Source organism: Heloderma suspectum, chromosome 4 (assembly GCF_057233095.1).
Source record: "Heloderma suspectum isolate Gila_16-S chromosome 4, 16-S_ref, whole genome shotgun sequence".
NCBI lineage: Eukaryota > Metazoa > Chordata > Lepidosauria > Squamata > Helodermatidae > Heloderma > Heloderma suspectum.
The window spans coordinates 81,841,324-81,864,862 of record NC_139461.1 but is presented as its reverse complement, the minus strand read 5'-3'; the positions used below and the strand labels follow the sequence as shown (position 1 = coordinate 81,864,862).

The window sequence follows — 23,539 nt, the reverse complement described above, 5'->3', positions numbered from 1 at the left end:
AGGTAAGTGGAAATCCTGTCCTCCTCCCCAAGGAGAAAATCATTTGAAATTCTCACCTCCCCAGCCTCTTTCATGAGTTTTCAATTCGCCCCCCACCCCCCTGAATTTCCAAAAATGGAAGAATTGAAATATTTGGCACAGCACTAGTATTTACACAGGTGCCAGCCGTAGCTTCCAAGGAAGAGACAGCACCAGCAAGTGGCTCTCCATTGTTTCTGCTGATCTGGGAGAGGCTTTGGGACAATTTTTCTCCTTGATCAAAGTGCTACTGTAAGGAGGGAATGGGAGGTGGGGTGTGAGAGATCAGCAGTGTGACCATGGAGTAAGGCAGCTGCTACTTAGAGTGGCTATTTTTGGTGGGGAGGGGTATTTACCAAGGTGTCACATATGGATCCCAAGAGAGACAGTAGCAGTGTCACTCTCTGGTTAACCTCAAACCAAAAGACCTTGGTGGGAACAAGGCCAGGTTTGGGGGGATGGGGGTGGGAGTGGTTAGGCAATTAAAGTGCTGTGAAGACTGGTTGGGGAGGCTGCTTTGGAGTATGGTAGTGCTGAATGGAGTTGGGAAGATCTTGGGGTGGGATGACTTAATACTGTTCCATTGTCATGGTCAGATCACTCCCTGGTCAGCTTTAGTCTCATGAGCATCCCAGACCTCTACTGGGGCAGACATTCTATTAGATGGTCCACCCCAGAGGCTGATGGATAGCTCTTTCTGATTGTTCTTGAGGATTTTCCTGTCACACATGCTGACAGTTCAAAGTGTTGCTGATGAACTTTAAAGACCTGAATGGTTTAGTACCAAGATATGTGAAGGACCACCTTCTGCTGTACAAGCCTGCCCACCGCACCTACTGAAATCATTTTTGGAGGCCATCTTGTGTGTCTCAACAACCCCTGAGATGCATCTAGTTGGGACTGGAGAGAGGGCTTTTTGGTGGCTGCACCTTCGTACTGGAACTCCCTTCTCTTGGTCGCTCATCATTATTAATGACCTTCCAGAAGCTGGTAAAGGCCTTCCTTTTTAGTCAGGCATTCAATATGTAATCTTAATTTTCTGTTTTAATCGGTTCTGATTTTAAAAATTATTCTGGATATTTTGATTGATGCTGTGAAATTGCTTTCTGTAGCTATTTTATTTATTTATTTATTTACTATATTTCTAATCTGCCCAATCAATGTTTTACGTTACGTTGTGATTTGGAAGGATGTTTTTAATTGCTAAATTACTGACTTTATTGTAAGCCACCAGAGATAAGGTGGAGTATGTTTCATAATATATATAAACAAGCAAACCATAGTTTGCTGGATCAATGTAATGGCGAGGTATGGTTTGTCCAAAAAACACACCGGAAGTAACTAAAAATAATTCTGAGTAAGAGGGGAAGAGATAAGGAAGTGAGGGAGTACAAAAGTCCAAGGCTCCTTCCAGACTTATTCTAGTAGTGCCAAACTATGGTTTGGTGTTATGTATGAATGAAGCCACAGAGAGCTTTAGTAGGAGGTATTTGGGATAGTGAAGCTAGCAAACTCCATGTAACGTGAAAAGAATTCTAGGCTTCCTTCAGCGTAGTGATAGCGGAAAAAATACCCCACGTGTACCACAGTCTACTGCAGATGTTCTGCATGAAAGTTGTTTGGTCTTGGATTATATTTGATCCTCACCTGCTTCCATGGCAGATGCAGATAATTTCAGGTTGTGAACAGGTAATGTTGTCTGCATAGGAGAAAGAGTGAAATAGGCATAAAAATGCTGCTGCACCATAGTATTCCTTTTATTTTGGAGATGCTGCTTCCTACTGGATGCTAAGTCCTAAACTAGAAAAACAGACAAAAAAGCTTGCGAAGCCAGCAAATCAGACGTGTGTGACATTTAGTCAGCCTGGTAGACATTGGAGAGACAGCTGATAATTCCATTCAAGTTATCAGGGAGTTTGCTCTTGTACCCCTAAGATAAAATGTAGGGGAGGCTGGGAAGAAGAGAGAGAGAATGTTTGGCTTACTGAGGTGTGACAAGCCAGGCTCAAGCTGCACATGTATACCTACGGGGAAGTGCCTTCTACATGGGCATTTTGTAATATATAAAGCAGCCCGAAGAGTGAGTGTGTGTGTGTGTGTGTGTGTGTAGAGATGGAGAATGCAGAGGACATTTCTAGGTTACGAAAGGACAGATTTTCTTTGTAGGGTGTTGCTAGTATTAGCCCAGATAGTATCTGGGCTATATAGTATCTAGTATCTATAGTATATCTATAGTATATATCTACAGTATATAGTATCTGACCAGATAGCCCATCAGTAGTATCATACCCTGTCCCCATGTTTGCAGGCTAGGGTGGCTGCCATGGGAAGAGCTTTCTCAGTGCATGAAAAAGCAACATACAAGATATGCACTTCTGTGCTGAGAAGGAGCTCACAAACTTAAAAGAAACAACACCAAAAGGGGGAGGAAAGATGAAAAAGGAAAGTGTCCTTAAATAGCTAGGAATTGCTATGGGGCGGAACAGAATACCCTTGTTGGTGTTCATGAATATATTTTTGTTTTAAAAGCCTCTGCCACTTTAATGTTAGACCAGGGGGAGCAGGAAGTAAAGCTGAATAAATTAAGCTTTTGACATGTAAAAAAAATTAGCAAACGCATCAGGGGAAGGAGGTGCTCCTTATTAGTGATGTCATAGGCCCTATCTGGTAAGAGCTGGTGACAGTCTGACAGCCACGTCCAACACAATGCTCCAAACTGCAATAGATGAACTGAGGAAGAATGACATTTTCCCAGCAAAAGAATATGACATGTAGGTTGTTGGGAAAATGTAACTTCCCCACTCTGAGGAAAGACATCTTGGTCACCATCATAAATTAATAACTGTATTTTTATGTGCGCACACGTGTGCACGCATACACTGGAAGGATCCCATAGCATACTGTGTGTGGATAAAGACTCAATATTTGGGGAGGGGCCGTAGCTCAGTGGTAGAGCATAGCCTTTGAATGCAGAAGGTCCCAGGTTCAGGTCCCAGGTTCGACCCCCAGCATCTCCAGGTAGGGCTAGGAAGGAACCCAACCTGAAACTCAGGAGAGCCTCTGCCAGTCTGTTGGCAATTACTGGGTTAGATGGACTAAGGGTCTGACTTGGTATAAGGCAGCTTCCTATGTTCCTATTCTCTCAGTTTCTCTGCAGCCTCAAGAGAGATTTTAAAATTTGTTTTGGTGTAACATGATTAGAATTTTAGTAAAACTGCAACATGATTGCAGGTTGCCATCAGTGAATTAAGTAATACATATAAGACTTGTCTCCAACCCTTCTTATTCTTGAACTTATTTTGATGGTGGGAACTATCTATGTGACGTTAATTGAATGAGATTGTTGATAAGCCAGATTTGATTAGTGAGAGTGAATTAATGTTAGCCAGCCCTTTTTATTTTGTGTGTGCGTGCATGTGGTGTTGACATACAAGCGTGGTTTGGATTTGGATTTTTAATGACTTCTTTTTGTTTCAAATAAAATATATGGTAAAGTAGTTGATTTCTGAGTCATCACCCTTTTCTTCACAGAACTGAGAAGGTGAAAGCAGCTGGGTTATATTCTCCTGCATTGCCTGAAAAATAATCCAGTTCCCCTGGTATTGTGCTAAAGTCCAATCCATGGCAGTTACCAGCAAAGAGAGACCTTACACCAGGCATGAAGGCCAGCATCATGCCTGGACTTATGCCCAAATATCGATTTCTTGCATAATGAGTTGGAGGCTCCTTAAGAGCAGGTTACTACAGCTTGGAGCTGTAGGAGTAATCTAGAACCTTTTCATTACTTACACCAAAGATAATCTGGTATATTTGGATAGGATATGGAGCACAATGTTTCTCTCTTGCAAGATCTTCCCTGTTTCCTTTTCCTCCTCTGAAGCAATATTGCTCTGATATATCAAGATGTTGGTATAGAAGGAGAAGGGACACAGCATCATGAATCAGTATTGGTTCTGACTGATCTATGTTGATCCATGGATTTCTGAACAATGCTAGCCCAGATGCTCAAGGAATAGGACTTCCTTACTGTTTATAGCAATCTTGTCCAATGTCATGCTGGCTGTGGATGATGGGAGCTGTAGATCAACACAGTTGGAGAGCACAAGGTGGAGGAAGGCTCCAAGGAAGTTTACAGGTTATGTGCTTTGCAAGATAATTATTTCAGCATCTGACATCCAACTGCCCTTTTTTGTTTGTGTTTAAGTTCTCAACTAAGTAATTACATATAATACTGGAATATATTCAGGCCTCAGAATTAAAAAATAAACTTACAAAGCTGCCCCCCACAACAATTTCTACAGCGTTGTTATCAGAAAGTAGGTCATTAAGTAAGCAGTTAAAATTGCTTTTTTGTTCTTTTCTTGTCTTCATGGTGGATCCTAATCCTACTCTGAAAGTCACATTAGAAAATAATAATTTCCCCCACTAACTAGAACATAGTCTTTTAAGCACTTAATAGAAAATAGGAAAGGAAAGGTTCCTCCTGTGCAAGGCTAAACATACCTTTCAGGCCAATTTTGTTCTTCTGTAGACATAGATTTAGTAACACGCCTAGGATCATTTCAAGTTCTTTCGTTCTTTCGGGCTTCTTCTAATGCATTTTTTTCACTCACAAGTTTATTCTGTCAACGTGGTTCAGTATACATGGAATTAAGTTGGAATTCATTATCCACATAACCTCTTTTGGGCACTATGAAGATTCTATGTTCCAGAAAAGTTATGTAAAGAAGTGCTTCTCCCATAAATGTTCAAGTATGTATCCATCATGAGATCATTAAAAAAAAAAACACCCTATGATTGTGAATACAAAAACAAATTCAGCAATATAGTGCCCAGAATTACATACAGTCTGGGACAGGGACTGCAGCTGACGGGTGGAAGCAGGTGGGGAAATGGGAACTGGTGAAAAAAAAACTGACAACCTCTTCTTCCCATGTGCAAGTGGAAGTTCTTTCCAGTCAAACACAGATGACTTGGGGGATACAAGCTGCTGTTTTGGTTTTTACCTTGGCTCTTTACCATGCCCATACAGTCTGTCACTGATGTAGCATAAAGATTCACTCCCTATACATCGTCTCTCTCTTGCTTAGTCTCATATCCATGCTTAGGCGAATAAGGTGCTGACCTCCTTCCAAACAAAGCTCATGAGATTTAAGATAAAATCAAAATATTGTTAAGGATTAAGATTGGGTTGTGTCAGTGCAGAGGACATGAGACCCCATGAAAATATTTTCCTGGTGCAATGAAGCATACTATCCTATTTCTTCATTGGTAAAAGACAACCCTGTCCCATAAACTGAACAAAATTGTTCCATGAAGAAAAAAGGTCCACAAGAAACTGCTTTAGTGGAGAAATTTGTTCCCAAGAGGAAGTATTAAGAACCTGAGGTAAGGCTGAAAGAACTAAAAGACAAACCCTTTAACAGCTGCTTTTCTCATTTCTCTTTCTGTTGAACCCTTCAATAACATTCCAGCATCTCCCCTTTTACCAGCTCTCTAACTACTTTGCTGTATTCCTGTTACATGATCCCTGCTACCCTCCCGTGTACTGAAAGATTTTGGCTGATATCTGACCTTGGCTATATAGAATTTTAAAATACTTTGGGTGTCCAACATCTGAATTCAGCAGAAAAAGTGGGATTCTTTTCTAGTGTTGGGACAGAATCAATATTTGTTTGATAGGAGAGCCAGAAGGAATGTGAAGAATTTGCTTGCATGTACTAGGGATAAGAATACTGCTGAAATGTTGGAAGAAGGAAGAAAAATTAAAATCTAGTGTAGTGTTATACCGAAGTGAATAGCCACATTGGTTGCTGGTAAGTATTAAGGAATAAACTAGAGAAGTCACAGAAATTAATGAAACATTAATACAATATTTAGATCCAGCTGACAATGGGGCAAATTCAATCCTCTTAATTTTTTAAGAGCAAGTTGCCTGTTCTAGACCGCACCTGTTTTTAAAAAACCGTCATACTCATACTTCTCATTCAGACTTCTACTATATAATTACTTCAGAGTCATTAAACTAGTGGTACTCCTTTTCTTTCATGTTAACATTTTCATTTAGTTGAATGAGCGGTCCTATAGGATACAAACATGCTTATCAACACTGAACAATGTTTTGCCTAGTGATGTTAGGAGAAAGGATTCTTTTAACAATGTAGATCATCACTGTTTTGGTGACATTGACATTATTCCTAATCCTTGATTCTTTTCAGATGTGATTTTGAAGACACGGCTCAGTATCGTGCTTCTGCCATGAATGTAAAAGGAGAGCTGTCCGCCTATGCTTCTGTGGTGGTAAAGAGTAGGTTTGCCAAAAATGCATTCTTTGGATTTTCTTGGTATTGAATGTTAACAATTCTTCTTGCTAGGTGATGAGTAATTAGAGTTCTTGCCCTTTTCTTCCCTAGGATACAAGAAGGGAGAGTTTGATGAAAGTTTTTTCCATGCAGGAACTGCCACACTGCCCCTGAGCTGTAAGTCAATAGCTGATCAATTACTATGTGAGTAAAATCCTAACAAATTGCCCACGGATGTGATTTGAAGGTGTCCGTTCTTGGAAGTTTTACTCGTGCTTTTTAAGAGACTGACACAGATAATGCCACACTATCAGCAGATGCAGCAAACTCTTTTCTTCTGAAAGTCTCAAGTAATAATATTTCTTAATGTTTTATCTTATGCTAAAAATATTAAATATATATTGTTATTGTTGGAAGACTGCTTATTTCTGCCTTCCTTTTAAAGCCTTTGATAATGCAGGCAGCAGCCATGTATTCTGCTTCTAAGCTCTTTATTTTAAGCATTAAGATTGGATAGAATGTTTCTGTACAGGGCAATTTCACACTGATAAGATCCCATTATAGCCCTTGCCTTTCTCTGGCATCTGTGTTGTATTGTGAGATTAATTTTTCAGAATCTACTCCATAGTAAACCCTATAAATTTGGTGTGGAGGACACCAAAACTAATTCAGAATGTGAACCATCATGGATTAAATAAACCTGATTTTTGTGGCTTGATGAACCTGGGTCAGAAATGGGAGCACAGATTTATATTTTAATCTCCCTCATTCATTTCCCTGACCTCTAACGCGTTAGATTTATATATATTGAGATTTGCTGCCACTTTGACCTTCTCCCATCAAATGAACTCCAGTGTTATTTGGTGAACAAAGCTAGTAACCTACACCTAGAGTGCGATCCTGTGCTTGTTTAGACAGAAAACATTCTTACAATTCCCTGGGAGTTATAGGACTTTTTTTTCTGTCCAAACAAGCATAGGATTGCACCCCTAGTGTGACACGGAAAGGCAAAGATTTATAATCCCAAAGACTGCAAAATGAATTTCTTATAATGGAAATCATTTACTTCAACATGACACTGAGAAGTAAAAGGAAGAAAAATTATAAAAACCACACAGTTTTTGAAGGCAAAAAGCTGATCTGTTATTTTGTGGCTAGCATGGTTCACCATAAACTTACCTCTTTTTCTTAAGGGAAATAGCCACATGTCCTCAGTCAAGGAAACAAGAAATGTAGCCCATGTAAGTTCTCACAAATTAGAAGCTGTCCAGCCAAAGAATCACAGTTAGAATTTCCCAGACCTGTCTTCAAATAAATAGATGTGGTCAAATAGAGAGAAGGGAGAGCCAAATCCACTTTTGGAATTGGACCAATCGATTCTGGATACAGGAATACAAGGCCAGGCTTGTAGCAGCCAATCAGAGATGATAACATCACTAGATCTCCACTTTTCATGCAGATTAAGCCAGGCTTTAAACTAAGAGCCCTTAAGATCCATTATTTGGACTGAGGAAAGGTACAGAAAACTGCACACCTCACGGAGTTGCCTGGCAGAAATTAGAAATCCATCTAAAGTATGCATAGGGTGAGTGGGATTTAAGACTTCTGCTGCTGGTTGATGAACGTTGATCCTAAAATGAAATTAAACACACACAGACTGGCCTCATTCACAAATAACACTAACCCATGGTTTATTTAGCCCATGGTTTAGTGCCTTACCAGGGTTTGATCAAACGAGAAAGCCCTTTGTTTTCTCAATTTCTGGGTTGCTTGTTTCCCTCCTCTCTCCTCTCCCTCCCTGTATCCCAAATGCCATTGCGGCACTGTCATGTAAAGTGGCTGGGTTGTTGTTGTTTTTTAACTTCTCTTGCTAATAACACATAGTTTAAACAACCTAGAGTTCACAACTCAACAACAAACCATGAGTTCTCTTTCTAGGTTGTTCATGGTTAACAAACCATGGTTTGTTAGTGCCACTGGGCTTGTACATCACAACAGCCCAGAATTCAATAACCCATATCATGGATTAACATTATGTGTGAAGCAGACCAAACACTCAAGCAGACTTTTAAAATTTGTTTGTAGTTTGTAGTCCTTAGTTTGTAGTCCTTAGAAATATGTTAGTTGACCAATTTTTTTAAATCAGGCCAATGTAGGTCATTTCCATTACACTATCTACATTAGATCTTGATCCAGTCATGTCCAAGCCTTCATAATCTGTTTACACGTGGATCTCAGCGCTAGGTAGTTGAAAAATTGACCATGGAGTTAAAACAACGATATGAGTCTACCAGTGAATGATCCAGCTTTGATTAAGGTAAAGGGAATAAGCACATTTTTCCTTCTTACAGTTGGTGTTACTCCATATGGCTATGCTTCCAGGTTTGAGATCCACTTTGTGGATACATTTGAGGTTTCCTTTGGAAGAGAGGGTGAGACGATGAGTTTGGGCTGTACAGTTATCATTCACCCTGACATCAAGCGTTTCCAGCCAGAAATCCAGTGGCACAGGAATGGTAAGTATGCATGGCAAAATGACCTTGTTCCTTGTTTGACTTATGGCATTTCTACATGAGGCTTTTATCCTGCACCTTTATCCTATTTCTGCTTCCAGATTCTTTGGGGGATTAAGCTTGGCTCTTTTATGTGTCCTTTTTTTCTGGGATTTTCTTTCTCTGCCTTTCTGTATGTTTCATTATACTCCCACTAGATAGTGCTGCAGTATAGCAGAATTGCGCAATTACACCCTATAAATATAATGCCATTCAGAAAAATTCTGCACTTTCCTAGATCTGAAAAAAAGAGCGATAAGGGTTGCAAAGCATGGGAGAGGCCCTGGAGGAAGATGACATTTTGTAAGGGAAACACAAACTACAATCATGACTACACAATAAAAGGCTCATGTAGAAACACTCTTAGGCTATATCTGCATAAGAAGTTTCTTGGTTTCTGCTTTGTAGGAAAAGGGTTTGAAGAATCCCATGAAAGAAAGTAAAATGTGATAAGGCTGAATACTAGGATGTACACTAGTACTACCCCTTGTGTTCTCAGATTGCACTGCTCACTCTGACTCCACAGTCACTAGCATCCATTGTGCAGGTGAAAGGGACATCATTGCTCTCACTGAACACCTAGTACAAGGTAATTTATGGAGATAGGGGATGCTCAATGATGCTCCTGGCCACTGAAACTGTACCTCTTAAGCTGTCATTTATATATAAAAGAATGACAGCAAGGACAGTTGGTATTTAGAGCTGTCACACAACAGAAGAAATCTTAATTAACTGTATGAGTTATATTCAATTAATTGATTAATAGTCAGTAAATCTTCATAAATTTGCACACGAATGTGTCAGTCATTTTGAAGAAAAGAGCACACTTTCTTTGTTTTTAGATGATGTATGCATGTGTTGCAGAAAGCACAATCTTCACAATTTTCTGTGGTGGCGCCCACTATGTGGAACTCCCTCCCTAGGGAACTCCGTCATGCCCCCTCTTTAATGAGCTTCCGTCGTGCATTAAAAACGTGGTTGTTCAGGCAGGCATTTGGGGAAGGTTAGGGTATTTTAGAAAATGTTTTTATTGTAGAATTTTATTGTTTTAAACTGTTTTTATTGTATGTTGTACATCGCCCAGAGTGGCTGGGTGACCAGCCAGATGGGCGATTAATAAATTTAATAATAAATAAATAAATAGAAGTATTCTTTCCTAAGGGCACAATCTGAACTCAGAGGCGACTGACTATCCAATGCAGGGCAGGCAGAGCACAGAGGGGATCTTCTCCATGCTCTGGCCACCCTGCATTTGCGGCTAGATGGACGATTTCAGCTGTCTAGCTAGGGCACCTTGGAGTAGGGGGGCGGGGAGAGAAGGCTAGATGGCGCATAGGAAGTGTTGTAATGGCGCTTCTGCAATCCCCTTCCTGCCGCCAGGAACACCCCCTTTCCCCCCGCTCTGCACTGGTCTTCTGAGCCCAGAGCCAGGGACAAACTGCACCTCTTATGAAGTGGCAGGGGAAGGAGCAGGGAGGCAGTTTTCTGGGAACCAACCTCAGAGTGCTGGCTCTGAGGTCAGTTCCCAGAAAATGAAAAAACCTATGGCTGTCTAGCTGCTGTCTAGCACCCATAGGATTGCGCCCTAAGTGTAAGAGAAGCCTCTTCTGAGATGGCAGCTGCCACAAGTACATACATGCAAAAGAATCAACGACTGTGTATTAATGCCTTGCCCAATTTAATCAGTTTAATGTTGTGGCCCTATTCATATTTATCCATAAAATATATGACAAATTTAAACCCACCCACCTGTCTCCCAATAACTGATTAACTAAAACTTGAAATCATAACACTGTTAATGATTCACATAAGAATTAAAAAGAATCATTTTAAATTGTCCTTGCTATTAAAGATTATTGCAGGAAACAAGTTGCAAAACATTAGATTATTCAGAATAAGGAATATTTTTTCTTCATTAAAAACTATAGTAAATTGTATGTACTTTATCATGATTATTGAAAAGGACAGACATAGACAATGTCTCTGTCTGATTAACTGGTCAGCCCCTCTTCCACATTGTTGTTCAGGCCCTATTTGAAGCCATGTGATGAAATGGAACTAATTTCTTAAAGCCTATTGAATTGAGACACCAAGACATTGACCTTTATCAGGTTTACGCACAATAAATGTGCATTTTATAACTCTTCTGTTGCATATAGTTTTCTCATCTTCTCTTGTGGTTGTACTTCTGTGGTGGCAATATTACATTTTCCCTGCAGTCAAACCACAATACTTTCTGCCACATTTTAAGATGATTATTTTATTCTTATTGTGACAACGGTATAGAATGTGATCACAAGTTTCTGTTGGATAGTCCCCGAAATGGAATTAGTGACAATTGGCATGATTCCTTCCCTGGCTCCTTTTCCACGTGGTCAGCCAGGGACTCATACAAATTGGTTCAAGGAGTTAAATTGTTAAAGGGCCTGGGCAGTATCCTACAGTGCTTGTGTGCCAGCTGGACCCAGCACTAGCACAACAGGGAGCTAGAGGTTCTTAAAGCAGCTAGAAATGAGCGGAAACACTTGTTTCCAGAACGGGGCAGGTCAGCAGAACTCACAGAAGGGAGCACTGCTGACCTGTCGCTATACGGAAATGAGCGGAAACGCTCATTTCCAGGGTTCCTTTACAAAGTACTAGCCCCGCACCCCCTTGCACTAGTGGTGGGTTCCATTGGTGCAATGGAATGAGCAGGAGCACAACAACAGTATAGGATACTGCCCCATAAACATAAACCAGTATGAGAAGATAAAGTTGGCTATTTAACTTTGGATAATTGCTTTGGATAGGAAGTTATTTAAAGTTGAACGTTTCCATTTGTATATGGGAATAGATTCTATTCAGTTGCATCTCTTTCATTTGCAGGAGTTCTGATTTCTCCATCCAAATGGGTCCAGATGCATTGGAGTGGAGAAAGAGCTGCACTGACCCTGGCTCATGCTAACAAAGAGGATGAAGGTCTTTATACCCTCCGTGTGATAATGGGAGATTACTATGAGGATTACAGTGCTTATGTTTTTGTTAGAGGTAAGATTTAGTGATACCAAAGTATGAGTCAGAGCTGGTAGTAATGGTGGTAAACTTTCAACCATGTGTGTGTGAGAGAGAGGGAGAGAGAGAGAGAGAGACTGAGAGAGAGAGAGCATGTGTGTGTGTATTTATCTATATAAAGTACAGTGCTTATGTTTTTGTTTGAGGTAAGTTTTAGTTATGTCCAACTATGAGCCAGTGGTGGTAGTAGTGGAGAGCTTTCAACAACACAAGCACATACATACATAAATATAAAGCTTCCATATAGTCCTCATTTCCAGTTCCAATTAGAGTCCCCAGTATGTGGTGGTGGAAATTATAGGAATCCATGTTAAAAAATTACATAAAACAGGCACAGTTAGTAAGACTCCCCAGTGCTTTGAAATAATCATATCCTCTCTCAAAAAGGTTATTTTGCTCACTACATGAGCATGTTAACTCATTTGTTGTTTGAGCAGAGCTCTTGTGTTTTCTTAAAACAGAGCTCTAGGGTTTTAAAATAAAACAAAATTTTATTTGGGCAGTTGGAAAATGTGAGATAGAAAAAGACAGCAGGAAGGCCAAAGGCTGGTGTTCAGTTTAGCATTACAATCTCGTACATGTCTACTCAGAAGTAAGTCTGTTGAGTTAAATGTGCAGAGGACTGTAGCTGAATGTGTTTTGTTTATAAATAAAGATAGAAAGAATAAGCATTTTGGGCACTAAGTATGACTTCGTATGGCTCAATCCATGCAGTACTTCTCCAACTGGCAGAATGTCTATACAGATGGTGTATTTTGTCAAAGAGGCAGAAAAGAGAAACTGTAAACAGGCAGTTAGAAGGGACTGCAAAAAGAGAAGTGTGTATTTATTAGGAAAACGAAGAGGAGGCTGTGGTGGAACAGATCTTTAAGATTTTAAAAGGCCTTTTTATATATAAAAGGCTGTATCACAGAGAGGAATTCAGCAGTTACAGCCCTGCCCATCGCAATATCTCCACAATGGGTCAAGGCTTGATGAAAATGGTAACACAGTGAACAGCTTAGAAGACAATGGCTGAATTCCAGGGGAAGGGTAAAGCACCTCTCTCAGCTGTTGATTTTGCCCTGCAAATATCCCCTATCCTTGCATTAGTGTTATGAGACAAACATATGGTTGGGAACTGCAACTTGCAACATGTAGTAACTGCAATAGGATCAAGTATTCCAAGAATCTGTATGGTTTTATGATGGAAGAAAACTGAAGCATTTGTTTTAAATTAAATTAAGAATTATGGCTGTAATCCTATAGACATAGTGGGACTTCTAGGTAAACATGCATTGGACTGTGATGACTAATAATAGTTGTTTTACTTTACTTGAATTAGTTTGTTCTAGATTTTTGTACAACAAATACAATTTCTTATGGAGAGAATGTCCCTCCAACAAGTGCTTGTATGTCTCCTGAACAAGTGTTGATGTGATCACATTTCAGTGGTTCATGCAGTGACTCTATATCAGTCTCAGCTGTTGAAGGCAGCTGAAGAAAGTAATGCCAACCCTGGAGGCTCTTCAAATTCTTGGCTCGATGACCAAGCCCAGAATGGCGCCAGTTTGCCCTGTTCAGCAGAACTCAGGGAAATGCAGATAACAGTCCTTTTGCAGAACATGGCTGAAGTGTATACTATGTGGTCACAAATTAGAGAGAATTCCCAGGGGCTGGTCATTTGTGATCTCACCAAAACCAGGAGCTACTGAATCAGCTGAAACATTGGTTAGCCATTAACAATTTTCTGTAAGGACAGTACTAGATCTTTAAAGCATTTTCCTTTCACATTAGAAAACACAAACCGGGGGACTCTCCTGAAGAAGCAACATGATTGTAGAACAGCCTTTCCCAACCTGATGCCTTCTGGATGCTTTGGACTACAACTCCCATCAGCTCCAGCCAGTGTGGCCAATGGTCAGGCATGATAGGAGTTGTCCAAAACATCTGGAGGGCACCAGGTAGGCAGTTCTGAGTTGCCCACTGGTGAAATTAATTGAGTGTGGTTGTGTTGTTTGCAAACGCATGTTCATTAGAAGTGGAGAAATGCCAGGTGTTATCAGGAAAAGTGACTGAAATAATGAAAGAAACAATATCTATCTCTCTGGAAGTGTTGTCATACATAGCAATGGACTAATCTGTCTGTTTCACTTGCTGGAACACTCACATCTTTTGTTCTTTCCTGTTTCCACATTATTCTGTGAATTTTTTAAAAAGGCCCACACAAACATTTGTATACATTTTCATATGCACAAAAAATCGTATGTATTTTTGTATGTATTTAACCCAAATTTATGCATTTTTGCAAGCATTTCTCTAATGTATGTGTCCTTGTAAGTTATTTTCCCTGATGTATGCATTTTTGTACACAATTTCCCCTAACGTATGCATTTTATATGCATTTTTTTGTTAGAGTACTGCATCACAAAATTCAGAGAAGTGCAAAAAGTAAAAGATAATTGCATTCTGGCTCACATATTAGTTTGGGAAATGAGAATTAGATTGGTTTGTATAAAAATGTGAACCAAATTAATTTCTCCCCCAACCCTAGTTATACAGAATTCTTAGAAGGCTTGTGAAATTTTCCTATTCTCCCACCTTCCATTTTATAACAACTTTGGAAAAGGACACAGAACTATATGAAAGGGTACTATGCTGCAAATGAGGATGAATTTACATAAAAAAGTTTGCTTCCTATATTTACTACAGAGTTTGCTTCTAAAATGTTAGATAAGTGTCACTTGCACAAATAGATCATCATGTTCTATATAAGAATTCTCACACACAGGCCTGTAATAGGCTCTGCAAATTTATACTTCTGTGATTCATTTTCTAAAATAAGAACTATCTAGGTTTCATTTAAGAATATTTAAAAGATATTGTGAGAGCCAGTGTGGTACAGTGGTTAGAGTGCTGGACTGGGACTGGGGAAAGCCATAAAGCTCACTGGGTGCTGTAGGGCAGGGTGGGCCAAAGTAGATCTCCAGATGTTTTGGACTTCAACTCCCAGCTTTCCTGATGATTGTCCCAGCAGGGACCTCTGGGAGTTGAAGTTCCAAATTTCTGGAGATCTGCCTTCTGCCCAGCCCTTTTCTAGGGCCAGTCACTACCAGTCAGCCGAACCTACCTCACAGGTTTGTTGTAAGGATAAAATTGGTGTGTGGAGCCACATATGTCACCCCAAGCTCCAAGATAAAAATGTAATAAATAAATAAATAAAACTTCTCCACAAGGCTTAATGAGACTGTGGTTTTTATAATCCTACCATTCAGTCAATATTCATCACTAAGTGGAGATTTAGAACCATACAGATAAAACTTCCAGTTCTGAATATAATAAAGACATATTTTGGCCTTTAAAGAGTAGTCTTAAGTTTATTGCTGTGAGCCGCCTTGGGAGGGCTTCTGCCCTGAAAGGCAGCCAATAAATATTTTAAATAAATATAAGTTAATGGTTACTCAGATTTTTAAAATACTTGTCTGCATCCATACAGATGCTGATGCAGATATACCAGGAGCCCCTGGTTCTCCACTGGATGTGAAGTGTTTGGATGCTAACAAGGATTATGTCATCGTCTCTTGGAAACAGCCAGCTGTTGATGGGGGAAGTCCAGTCTTGGGATACTTCATTGATAAGTCAGTATTTATGCCAGAATGAAATTGCAACTTGAAATTGCATCTTGGTGACAATATGACCTTAAAGACTTCTTGATTTTTGAAAATATCAGTGTATCTTCCGCATTATTAATGGATCCCAGTGTGTCAGGTGCAATGGTGGGCAGATGTCAGGCTTGTGGGATCTGCTTTTCTTTACTAGAACCCTGGGCAGTATCCAGCAGGGTGCAACCACTAATGTAAAACACGTGGCACTAATGTAAACTACACTAGTGCAATGCCAATAGCATTAGCTGGCACACCAATTTCCCACCAGTCCTGCCAGAATGTTGCTGTCAGGGTGGAAACTGAGCCGATAGAACCCCAGAGCAGTTCTGATTCTGAGGAGGATCAGCAATCTGTGGGAGAGGAGCCAGCTCATCCCTCAGAGACACAGCAGCTGGCAGAGATTCCTCCTGCCGGCATTCCTGAGATAGATAGTGACCCTGGCAGTGAGCGATGGAGGGCGTTGAAAGGAGGCGTAGAGCCCGTTTGGCGTGCAAGCAACGGCTGCGTCCCGTGGACCCAAGGGAAAGAGGGAGGATCTCTCCCTAGCCCATAAGTTCAGGGTTTTCAAGTGATTCTCCTTCAAACAGGGATCAACTGCCTACTTGGAGCATAGGCTACTCTGCTGTTCCTTGCTTAGTCGCTGGTGATTAGCATCTGAAAGAGTCATTATGTTGTAAAAGGATTAAAGCCTTGAAAAGAATCCGTTCGTCTGTGTCTTGGGTTGGCTATTGGGATCTACTGAAAGAGGCTGCCAGGGCACTCCTGACAGTTGCCAACCCCAGCATGCTCTACTGGCCCCAACTCCAACCTCTGTACATGGAGATCACAGTCTAAAAATGGGTACCTGCACATGTAGAGCTGTATGTACATAGTTGCCCCTTCTCAGACCTTTGGCCATATGCACAGAGATCAGAGGTGGAGCCGGTGTCAGAATCCCCCCCCCCATGCTTAGAGTGAACGTGTGGGTGAGAAGGTATGAAAGGGGTCATGAAATATTATATATAAACCTGACTGGTTAAAATTGTACTTGAGTAATCTGAAGGAATGAAGTCTGCTTCACACATTACTGTTTAACATGTACACATACAATTCTAATACACACATGTGTGCAGGGAAAGGCTGATACGGCTCAGCAAGTGGGCTGAACTCACCCCAGGTTGAGGCCTCTGATCAAGAGAGAATGGGGGTTGAACAACAGCCTGTGACTCCCTCCTCCCCCTTGTCCCCGTCCTTGCACTGTATGTGGCTAAGAATGTGAGAAGAGAGAGTCCTGCTGGAACAAACCAATCTAGTCCAGCATCTTGTTTCCCATAGTGGCCAATTACCTGCCTATGGGAAGCCTGAAAGCAGGACAAAGGCAATAGCCATCTCCCACTGTTGTTCCGCAGTGAATTAGTTTGATGGACTTCTTTTATATATTTTCCTTTTAGTTTGCTTTGCAAAAGGGGAGTGAGGCTACACCAGCATCCACTTAGAATAACTGACTTCTAGCATCCTTGTGCATCGTTTTTAAACAATATATCCAATGCAGTCAACAGGTACACTGAAAGCGGTATTGCACGTGAGCAACTCTTTGGGGCTATATTCATGATTTCCTTGCGTTGGTAAAGGGTTTTGCTTTTTTTTCTCCCTCTTTCAGATGCGAAGTTGGTACCAAGCACTGGTCCCAGTGCAATGAGACCCCAGTGAAGTTTGCTCGCTTTCCTGTCACAGGTTTAATAGAAGGGCGCTCCTACGTATTCCGAGTCCGAGCTGTGAATAATGCTGGAATAAGCATTCCTTCCCGCGTTTCAGAGCCTGTGGCCGCTTTGGATCCTGCTGATAGGGCTAGGCTTAGAAGTAAGAGCCTCCCTAATGTATTTATTCAAGATGATTGGAATTCTCATTTTTGGAAGACGGGGTGAAGAGTAAGTGCAGGAACGTTCCACCAGGGGGAGCAATAGTAAAGCAAACTCTTGGCTGTTCAAAGTGGAATTTGCCAAGAAAAAATTCTTTCATATTTCTCATACCATTTCTTTGCATCCACTGCTTACAAGTCATTAATTGAAATACCCAGCATAGGGACCAGAATCAGAACGCTCCTCACAAAGGAGCTCTGACGGATAATTTCACCAGAACAGAGAGTAAATTTTGAATGGCAGCTTTGTGCTAAAATATACGTAGCATAATGTTTTCTCCAGCCCCACCGATGCTCTTGTTTCATACCGCTCCAGTCAGATAGGCTGCCAGAACCTTGCCTTCATAGTCAAAGGAAGCTTTTCAAGTCTGATAATGGAGTTGTTGTTCTTTGGTCAAAATAATTATTTTTGCTGTCCAGGATCACTTTCACACCAGAGCTCTAACCAGAAATCCACTTTCTTCAACATTTTTGGCCTGGGCAGGGTTGGGATGGTACTGAAGTATTCTCTCTTGAGTTTTTAAAGATACCGAAGGAACAGTGGAGGCTGGTGGCTCCAATGTCAGTGGGGTGGTGAATGCACTCTGGGTTTCAATCAGAACCAGCCAGAACATTACAGGAGCCATCCAAGGTGCAGAGCTTTAGAGTTCTGACTGGTTCTGACTGAAACCTGGAGTGGATTCACTGCACCACTGACATCGGAACCACCGGCCTCCACTGCAGGGGAGGCTCGCTCTATCTATCTATCTATCTATCTATCTATCTATCTATCTATCTATCTAAATTAATCCCCCCTGTCAATCCTGTTGTGGTAGGCGAAATTTACAGGAATCTATTTTGCCATGGTTTATATATATGTTGAGTAAGTGCAGGTTTTCTGTCAGCCATTGGAAATGAGCATTCACTTGGTATTCTTTTCTTAATATCTTCTCTTTTCCTTATTGAAACACTACTGCCATAGCTAGAAGTCCTTGGTTAAGATTAAAAGTAGAATCCTGTACATGTTTAGACAGAAAAAACCTGGCTGGGGTGTGCTGAGGGTTGTAGGACTTTTTTCTGCCTAAGCACGCATAGGGCTGCACCTTAAAGAGGCTTAAGAAATATTTGTGTTTGTATATGGCAATTTTTTTGCCAGATATAACTGAGTTTAGCTAATCTCTGCCTCTATTTCAGGTCACCCTTCTGCCCCTTGGACCGGACAGATTATTGTCACTGAGGAGGAACCTACAGGTAACTACAAGTTCAACTTGGTCTGAACTCTTTGTTTTTAGGGCACATTTGCCTTGCTGGTTTCAATTTTTTTTGTTTGTTTGTTTTTTGTCATGGCTTCCCTAAAGAAACCCTACTTTCAGACTGTAGTTTTGGGAGGCAACTGATTACTCCCCTGCTGTTTAAAATAATTATGAATATTGAATTTCTTAAAATCATAGAATCATAGAATAGTAGGGTTGGAAGAGGCCTACAAGGCCATCAAGTCCAACCCCCTGCTCAATGCAGGAATCCAAGTCAGAGCATCCCTGACAGATGGCTGTCCAGCCTCGTCTTGAACGCCTCCAGTGTGGGAGAGCCCACCACCTCCCTAAGTAATTGGTTCCATTGTCGTATTGCTCTAACAGTCAGGAAGTTTTCCGTGATGTTCAGCCGGAATCTGGCTTCCTGTAACTTGAGCCCATGATTCCGTGTCCTGATTCTGGGATGATCGAGAAGAGATCCTGGCCTTCCTCTCTGTGACAACCTTTCAAGTACTTGAAGAGTGCTATCATATCTCCCCTCAGTCTTCTCAAGGCTAAACATGCCCAGTTCTTTCAGTCTCTCTTCATAGGGCTTTGTTTCCAGTCCCCTGATCATCTTTGTTGCCCTCCTCTGAACCCTCTCCAGCTTGTCTGCATCCTTCTTAAAGTGTGGTGCCCAGATGAGGCCTAACCAGTGCTGAGTAGAGGGGAACTAGTACTTCCCGGGATTTGGAAGCGATGCTTCTATGAATGCAGCCCAAAAGAGCATTTGCCTTTTTTGCAGCCACCTCACATTGTTGGCTCATATTCAGCTTGTGATCAATAACAGTTCCAAGATCCTTCTCGCTTGTCATGTTATTGAGCCACGTATCCCCCATCTTGTAACTGTGTATTTGGTTTCTTTTTCCTAGGTGCAGAACTTGGCATTTATCCCTATGAAATGTCATTCTGTTGTTTTCTGCCCAGCGCTCCAGTCTATCCAGATCACTTTGAATTTTGTTTCTGTCTTCCAAAGTATTAGGTATCCCGCCCAATTTGGTGTCATCTGCAAATGTGATCAGCATTCCCTGCACCTCCTCCTCCAAGTCATTAATAAAAATGTTGAAGAGCACCGGGCCCAGGACTGAGCCCTGCGGTACCCCACTTGTTACCTCTCCCCAGTTTGAGAAGATCCCATTGATAAGCACTCTTTGAGTCCAATTCTGTAGCCAACTGTGGATCCACCGGATCGTTGTTTCATCTAGCCCACTTTGAGCTAGTTTGCTCATCAGGATATCATGGGGCACTTTGTCGAAAGCTTTGCTGAAGTCGAGGTATATGATGTCTACAGCATTCCCACGGTCCACAAGGGAGGTTACTTGATCAAAAAATGAGATCAGATTCGTCTGGCAGGACTTATTCTTGACAAATCCATGTTGGCTTCGAGTAATCACGGCATTGTTTTCAAGGTGCTTCCAGATGGATTGCTTAATCATCTGCTCCAGAATTTTCCCAGGGATTGATGTCAGACTGACTGGTCTGTAGTTCCCAGGTTCTCCTTTTTACCCTTTTTGAAGGTAGGGACAACATTAGCCCTCCTCCAGTCATCTGGCACTTCCCCTGTCCTCCAAGATTTCTCAAAGAGAATAGACAGTGGTTCTGAGAGTTCTTCTGCCAGTTCCTTTATTACTCTAGGATGCAGTTCATCTGGCCCTGGACATTTGAACTCATTCAAAGTCATTAGGTTTTCATTGACCATATGCCTATCGATCTCAAGCTGCAATCCTGCCCCTTCAGCCTGTACTTCGCCTTTGCCAGGGGGGTCATAGACCCTCTTTTGGGAGAAGACTGAGCCAAAGTAGGAATTGAGCACCTCTGCCTTTTCTTTGTCATCTATTATCATTTTGCCATCCTTATTTAATAGCTGAACCACCATTTCTTTCCTCTGCCTTTTACTATGCACGTAGCTGAAGAAAGACTTTTTGTTGTTTTTAGCATCCCTCACTAACCTCAGCTCGTTCTCAGCTTTAGCCTTCCTGACACCATCCCTGCAATTCTGTGCTACCTGCCTGTACTCTTCCTTTGTTACTTGGCCTTCTTTCCACTTCCTATATGTGTCCTTTTTTTATTTCAGGTCATCCCTAAGCTTTTTGTGAAGCCACATTGGCTTCTTCTGTTGTCTTCCACCTTTTCTTCTTGTTGGAATTGTTTGTAATTGTGCCTTGAGAATTTCCTTTCTTAAAAGCTCCCACCCTTCTTGGACTCCTTTTCTTGTTAGTGTCACTTGCCATGGGACCTTACTGATCATTGTTCTGAGTTTATTAAAATCAGCTTTCCTAAAATCCAGGGTACGCTTCTGTAGGAGGAAGTTATCCGCCACACAAGTCAGGAATTTCCTGGAGGAGCCATGTTTTGCAGAATTTGGATCCCAATAAATATCAGGGAAATTGAAGTCCCCCATTACTACTACATCATGCTTCCTTAAAACATTGGCTATTTGCTTTTCAAAAGTTTCATCCTCATCTTCTCCTTGGTTGGGTGGCCGGGAGTAGACTCCGACTACCAGGTTCCTTTTATTCTTTGCTCCATTTATTTTGATCCAGATGCTCTCGATGGGGCCACCAAGCTCATCCTCCTGTATTTCTGTGCAGAGATATGTATTTTTCATATACAGTGCAACCCCACCTCCCTTTCTGTTCCTCCTGTTCTTTTTGAACAAGGTATATCCTTCAATTGCTGTATTCCAGTCATGAGAGTCATCCCACCAAGTCTCAGTTATACCTATCAAGTCATAATTTCCCTCCTGTATTAAGAGTTCAAATTCGTTCTGTTTGTTTCCCATATTCTGGGCATTAGTATATAGACATCGAAGACCATGTGCTTCATAGTCTGGCTTTCTTCCTACATGTGCCTGAAGACTATTATTAGGCACTATCAGAGCTGTTCTCTCCATTACAGTGCATGCGCCTACATCCATTGTTACATCTACATCCATCCCCAACATTACATCTCCCTTCCCTGTAGGATTCAGTCTAAAGCTGTCAAGGGCTCCTTGGAAGGCTCTCTCAGTCTAATCCAGTAGCCAAGTTCAGACGCAAACAAAGGGATTCTTTTCAAAGCTTTATTCTTCTTTTACAACTTACAACTTTACAGGTAGCAACTAGATCTGAGCAGCAGCATCCCTATGCCCTACGTTGGAACAGTTGGTCCCCGTTTGAAAGGCAGTTACTGGCAGACCCCTGAATATAAGGACTAGGGAGAATCCCTCCCCTTTTCCCTTGGATCCTCTGGGCGCAACCGTTCTTCGAGAGCCAACCGGGCGCTACGCCTCCTTTCCGCGCTCTCCATTTGGCGCCGCTCTCTGCGTCTGCGCCACGCATCCAACCAGTCTGCTATTGGTGCTGGGTCACTCCCTGGACTGCTTTCTAATCTAGGAATGTTGGTGGGAGGAATCTCTGTCAGCTGCGGGCCCTGGGAAAAGGGGGCGCACTCCTCTCCCAGGAGCGACTGCTCTTCCTCCGAATCAGAACTACTCTGGGATTCTATGGGCTCAGTGTCCACCCTGACAAAAGCCCTCCTGATGAAGTTCTTCATGCTGTGGCCAAACACATTCTTCCCATCCTTTGTGAGGTGCAACCCATCCCTTGCCAGCAGCCCATCTTCCAGGAAGTATAACCCGTGGTCCCAGAATCCAAATCTCTCTCGTCGGCACCACCTTCGTAGCCAGTCATTCACCCAGAGTATTTTTCGTTCCCTTTCTATCCCTCTTCTAACTACTGGAAGGATGGATGAGAAAACTATCTGGGCCCCAAAGTTCTTGAGTTTCCTTCTCAAAGCTTCAAAGTCTGATGTGATTTCTTCATAGCTCCTCTTGGTGGTATCATTTGTTCCCACATGGATGAGAAGAAAGGGATACCTGTCAGTGGGCTTTATGAGTGCAGGCAACCTTTCAGTCATGTCTCTAATCCGTCCTCCCGGGAGACAACATACTTGGTGAGTCCACGGGTCTTCGCAACATACTTGGGTCTCGATCCCATGCAGCGAGGAGTCTCCCACTACTACCACTCTTCTTTTCTTCTTGTTGTAGTGCTGGGTTTCATTGCCTCTGTTTGACTGACCTTCAGCCTCTTGCTCACTCTCATGTAGGTTCCCCTGTGATTCTTCCTCTGCAGGCTGTCCTCCAGTCTCATCCACAAGTACATGGAATCGGTTCCACAGCTCCATTGCTTCCACTGAGCAATGTGCAGAGTGGCATCTAGTTCTTCTCCTAACTGTCACCCTTTTCTAAGGAGTATCCTCTACTCCATTTTTCTTCACCTCAGCATTTCCCACTGCCTCATCTTGCTGTTGCTCTTCAAGCTTCTGGTCTTCCCTCTGCTGCTGTAGTTCCCCCATTCTGTCCAAGAACTCTTCGTGTTCTCTTATTCCCTGGAGGGTCGACAGTCGCCGCTCCAGTCCACTTACTTTTTCTTCCAGCAGCGTGATCAACTTGCACTTGTTGCAGGTGTAGGCCATGTTGTTCTCAGGCAAGAAAACAAACATTGCACACACCTTGCAGGTCACCACCACTGGAGAGTCCTGTCCTTCCATTGCCTCTTTTCCCTTTTTGAGTCTAGCTTTGTGATTGTTCTAGACTAGCCTGTGCCTGCTCCTCTAGTCAGTAGAGGTCAAAAGCGGAGTCCCACTGGTGTGGAAGTGTGTGTTACAAGACAAATAAATGAAAAAAGTTAGTTAAAAAATAAAAAAAAAATGAAAAAAAATGTTAGGGGCCTCCCCCTTGACCTCCCCTGCCGAACTCCCCTGGCCAACTCCTGTTTGCTCCCCCTGTCCGCTTGCTCTGGTCACTCACTCTCTGGGAGCTTGC

General features: G+C 41.9%; 1 protein-coding gene across 2 annotated transcripts in view; it reads left to right on the top strand.

The window, feature by feature from the left end:
* The window catches only part of MYOM1 (myomesin 1), a 127,430-nt gene that overhangs the window by 52,181 nt on the left and 51,710 nt on the right, over positions 1-23,539 (top strand). For both annotated transcript variants that reach the window (XM_084849795.1, XM_084849796.1), the window contains exons 7-13: positions 6,237-6,325; positions 6,432-6,497; positions 8,672-8,836; positions 11,738-11,899; positions 15,399-15,540; positions 17,207-17,406; positions 18,638-18,694. In XM_084849795.1, coding sequence (XP_084705921.1) covers positions 6,237-6,325; positions 6,432-6,497; positions 8,672-8,836; positions 11,738-11,899; positions 15,399-15,540; positions 17,207-17,406; positions 18,638-18,694 — 881 coding nt within the window. The remainder of the gene's footprint in view (positions 1-6,236; positions 6,326-6,431; positions 6,498-8,671; positions 8,837-11,737; positions 11,900-15,398; positions 15,541-17,206; positions 17,407-18,637; positions 18,695-23,539) is intronic.